The 5,490-nt window shown below is 39.0% G+C and overlaps 1 protein-coding gene across 1 annotated transcript in view; it reads left to right on the top strand.

Moving 5' to 3' along the window:
• LOC113815762 (crustacean hyperglycemic hormone) overlaps nt 1-575 on the top strand; it is a 1,435-nt gene extending 860 nt beyond the window's left edge. The window contains exon 3 of the mRNA XM_070141365.1: nt 453-575. Within this exon, the coding sequence (XP_069997466.1) occupies nt 453-558 (106 nt within the window). The 3' untranslated portion in view covers nt 559-575. The remainder of the gene's footprint in view (nt 1-452) is intronic.
• The last annotated feature ends 4,915 nt before the right edge of the window (nt 576-5,490 follow it).

Raw genomic sequence — 5,490 nt, 5'->3', positions numbered from 1 at the left:
ATTTTAGGGTACTGCTTACCTAGTGTCTAATAAGCTATCACCCTCTGGCTTTCCGAAAAATGACTTGTACTGATAATTGTTATCGTGTCCAGCACATGAATAATTCTACACCCTCATTAATATACAACTATTTTCGGGGCATAAATCACAGGATATCTCACGTATTCCCTCGGTTTTGTCATCTCAAAGAGTCCCTCAATCTTATGTATTCCCACATTTTGACGCATTAGCAGATCACACTGACCTGCATACCGAGCGACCACTTCACTGCAAGTATGTTAAGGTACTGCTTACCTAATGTCAAAGAAGCCACCAACTTCTGGTTTTCCGGAAAAAAATAATAATAATAAATAGAGTCGTATAAATTATTGCTTTCCTGACCAGCACTTGGATAATTCTACGTCCTAATTGAAATACAACTGCATCGTTTGCCGAATGGTCACCCCGTCCAGGAGCAGCTGCTTCTACAACCCGGTGTTCGTCCAGTGCTTGAAGTACCTGATTCCGGCCGACCTGCACGAGGAGTACCAAGGCCACGTGCAGACGGTGGGCAAGTAGAGCTCGACCTGCCACGACCTCGCCTCGCGATCTCACGCCGACGGCCAGAAAAATTTTCAGGATTTGTTTCGGGCTGACAGGCGCGTTCCAAAACTCAACGGGTTTTTGTACGAATTTTCACACACCAGATGAATCTCCAAATGAAGTGTGATGGAATTTTTGAAATATTATCTTCCCACTTTTCATAACAAGTAAGACAAACATTAAAGACAAAAAGGGAGGTAGAAGTGTGTATATGTGTGTATATATATATATATATATATATATATATATATATATATATATATATATATATATATATATATATATGCATATACCAGACTGTAGAGTATTTTTCTTCTGCGGGAATTTTTTTTTTTTTTTTTTTATACGCGGAAAAAATCATTTTGTCTACATTTGCGCGGAAAATTGACCATTTTTTTAATATCATGAAGAGAGGGTCAATATTGCAACAGGGGTTATCAACATTGCATTAGGACTCGGTTGTGAAGAGAATTGAGCCCTTGTGGAGATCACGTGATGTTTTGCAGGAGATCCCCGGCGTAGTAGAATTGTCTGCATCCCTGATTGGTGCATTGGCGTCCGCTTTCTCTTTCGTATTCTAAATGCGAACGAACGAACAGGTTGATTATATGAAACTGTTGTTTATCTGCGCAGAGCTAATCAGCTGACGGGTGACGAAACAAGTGCGCGGAAAGGTCAAAAGAATTTTACGCACGGCAGAGGATTGTAAAAAGAACTAAGCGTGCTCGGAAAATTACCCAAGAACTACATTTGCGCAGAAAAAATTTGACCAAATAACTTGACCAAACTCTACAGTCTGGTGCATATATACATGCATATATATGTGTGTGTGTGTGTGTGTGCGTCTGTGGGTGTGTGTGTGTGCGTCTGTGGGTGTGTGTGTGTAACAGACCGCCGACAGTGGGAGGGAGCCAGAGCAACGACCCGGTGTTTCGGGGTCCGTAAATATTTACAGTAGTTACTCATTTGAGCCCAAGAACAACTAACTTTGCAAATTTATAAGGTATATTTTTACTAAAACAATGTTACAGCAGTTAACGTTAACAAGATTTTGCTATTATCGATTAAATAAAAATAAGGAAGTGGTTCGAAAAATGTCCTCAATCTTCTGCTAAACTAGCGATATTTTTGAAATGTGATATTAGTAACATATTCTTGATGGCAAGTTCTTGATTGTAAGTTCGAGTAACATACAGTTTATATTAACATAAAAGTTTAAGGGGAAAATGGGCGTTTCCCACCTAAAAAAGATGTGACCCTGAGAGCCCGGCCCAGGTCTTTGCCCCGGGGCATATATATATATATATATATATATATATATATATATATATATATATATATATATATATATATATACAAATATATTCACACATACATACACACAGATACAAACACACACACAGGCACACACACACAACACACATACACAGCAGACATATACACAGACACACACACACGCGCACACACACATATTCACACACACACGTACACACACACTCACACACGCACGCACTCACACATATATATATGTATGTATATACATATATATATATACATTTGACATTTGTATATGCACACATATGTGTGTGTATATATATATATATATATATATATATATATATATATATATATATATATATATATGTGTGTGTGTGTGTGTGTGTGTGTGTGTGTGTGTGTGTGTGTGTGTGTGTGTGTGTCTATGTATGTATTTGTGTACGTTCATACATATACACACACAAACACACCCATCCACACAAACAAACACACACACACACAAACACACACAAACACACACACACATACATGCATCCACACACAGATATATATGTGTGTGTGTGTGAGTATGTGTGTGTGTGTTTGTACATATATATACATATACATATATATATATATATATATATATATATATATATATATATATATATATATATTCGTTTTTTTCCTTCTTTATTTATATATGTACACATATATAAATATACATACGTAAAACGATACATTTATATGGTACTCTAACTCTCTCTTTTTCTCTCTCTATTCCTCTCTCTCTCTCTCTCACTCTCTCTCTCTCTCTCTCTCTCTCTCTCTCTCTCTCTCTCTCTCTCTCTCTCTCTCTCTCTCTCTCTCTCCCTCTCTCTTTCTCTCTCTCTCTCTCTCTCTCTCTCTCTCTCTCCGTATCCATCTATATATCTATATCTATCTATCTATTTCTCTTTTCCTCTCTCTCTTTCCCTGTCTCGTTTACTCTCTTTCTATCTCTTTCTTTCTTACTCTCTTTGTACCCATTTCTATCTATCACCCTATCTATATCTTTTTCTCTCTCTGACGACGACAGTAGCGATCAAGGTGTGGAAAAGGTTGGGGATTATCTCCTCTTTCCCGTGGTCACAAGTGAGCCACTTTTAGATACTCTACATATATGCACTGACATGAATGCAACTGTCAGTTTGTAATCTAAACTCCATTAAAATACCCATGCATGATACACAAGTTCGAAAAGCACGTTTGCAGTGCATCAAACATGCAAGTCAAATATTCATATATCAGTTGGATATTGTATTTGCGTTGCATTATTGGCGTTATCATAGGCGTTGGGCCGAGTACTTTGAGCAGTTGTACCAGGTTGACCCACCAACAGTTGACTTGGATGCGGGTAGTGCCGAGATTCCGTTACCAGACCCACCCATCAGTGAGGATCCACCCTCCCTAACTGAAATTAGAGGGGCGATCTCCAAGCTGAAGAGTGGTAGAGCAGCGGGTATATGCGTCGTCACAGCTGAACTGCTAAAAGTTGGTGGTGAACCGATGGTGCGGGGGTTCAAGCTGTCCTGGCTGCTAATTGGGAGTCTGGTTCCGTTCCCCCTGACCTGTTGAGTGGTGTGGTCATCCCTCTGTGGAAGGGGAAGGGGGACCGATGGGACTGCAGCAGTCACCGAGGCATTACACTGCTCAGTATACCAGGCAAGGTTCTCGCCCACATCTTTCTGAGACGTATTAGAGACCACGTACTAAGGTACCAGAGGCCGGAGCAATCTGATTCACTCCTAGTAAGTCTACAATAGACAAGTATCCTTGCGCTTCGAGTCATTGTAGAGCGCCGTCGTGAGTTCGTGCGTGGGCTGCTAGCAGCCTACATCAGCCTCAAGAAGGCGTTCGATACGATGCATCGCGAATCATTATGGAGATCCCGAGAATGAGAGGAATTCCAACAAAGATTATTGGACTAATTGCAAGCCTGTATACTGGTACTGAAAGTGCTGTCAAGCAAGGCCATGTCGTTGCCCCAACACTTTTTAACACTTTCATGGACTGGATACTGGGCAGAACTACTGTCGAAGGCCATTGTAGAGCAACTCTGTACAGTATCAAGGTTACTGACCTTGACTTTGCTGATGTTGCTATTCTGTCTGTCTTTGGAAACCCTAGTAGTGGCTCTGGATGCATTTAGCAACGAAGTGAAACCCCTAGGTCTAGAGGTCTCCTGAACCAAGAACAAGATCCAGGATTTTGGGGACTTGCTAGGAGAATCTGTATGTGCTTGTGGCGAGGACACTGAAGTCACAGAGAGCTTTACATACCTTGGTCGTGTAGTTTATTACTCAGGGCTGTCAGACCAGGAAGTCAGCAGACGGATTGCCCTGGCAACAGAAGTCATGAATTCTTGACAAGAGTATTTGGAGATCATGGAGTACTGTTGGTGGGACCACGTGTCCAACCAACAGTTGCACCGTGAGACTGGCATAGGACCTGAAACGATGGGTGGACGTGGCCATGCACCCCTGTCGGTGTTAGCTCCTCGATGGTGATGATAGTATATCTATTGGTATCTGCATCACTTTAACTATCTGCGAAAACTAAGGTACACAGACAAGTCTGTGTATAACTGTATTATATCATATACAGACAAGGTTTTTTGAACCAGGTAGCTTCTTTCCTTCTTATTGAAAATCCTAGCTGTCAATTTCCGAGCTGAGCTCTGCCTCTTTGCCTTTATTCATTGCAATAAAAAAATCTTGATTTTGTTTATTACTTAACCATTTTCAAAGAAATGGCAATGAAAAAATATTCACCATAAAACAAAATGTAGATTGACCAGGTTAAAGAAAGGGGTGGAGCTAATGACATCAGCCCATCCAGTTCGTGAGTGTGCCGTGAGATATCAGATATAATTAGATACAGGGTTTCCAAACCATAGCTGCTCGCACCCCCTGGAAGTGTGAGATAGTATTCCAAGGGGTGCGAGAAGTGTCCATTTTGAAGACAATCAATTAATGTTTTTATTACTCATAATCAAGAAACAGAAGAAGATAGCAATTTGATTGAAAATTCATTTATGCGAGTGTTTTAAGGTTTGTTTGTTTATATATATATATATATATATATATATATATATATATATATATATATATATATATATATATATATACAGATATTTCAAGTGATTATGTTTTGTAGGGTTCATTCAAATAATCTGGGACATGTTTTCTTGTCCCATATGTTGATTTTTGTAAACAAATTAGGAAATGAAAAAGGATATTTACTTTTGTTGATCAAATTTAGTATAAATTCACCTCATTTATCCCTAAATAAGCTATAAATTTAAAGGGGGTGCGAGGGCACAATAAAATTTTCTTGCGGGTATAAAAAATGTTGGGAACTACTGGCTTTCAGAAATAAGATTATCACACAGTGAATCCATAGATATTCTGGAATGATTTTTCCAGAAATGAATCAAACGAGACAAATTCGAAACCCAAAATACCAACCCTTCCGTGTATATATATATATATATATATATATATATATATATATATATATATATATATATATATGCCCACAGGTGTTTATATGTCAGAATTAACAGAGAAACTCACCACTTCAAGCTGACTCGATGACATGTTATGGTTT

The sequence above is a fragment of the Penaeus vannamei genome, chromosome 28 (genome assembly GCF_042767895.1).
Source record: "Penaeus vannamei isolate JL-2024 chromosome 28, ASM4276789v1, whole genome shotgun sequence".
NCBI lineage: Eukaryota > Metazoa > Arthropoda > Malacostraca > Decapoda > Penaeidae > Penaeus > Penaeus vannamei.
The sequence above is the reverse complement of the archived record's forward strand: the minus strand, read 5'-3'. Positions and strand labels throughout refer to the sequence as shown.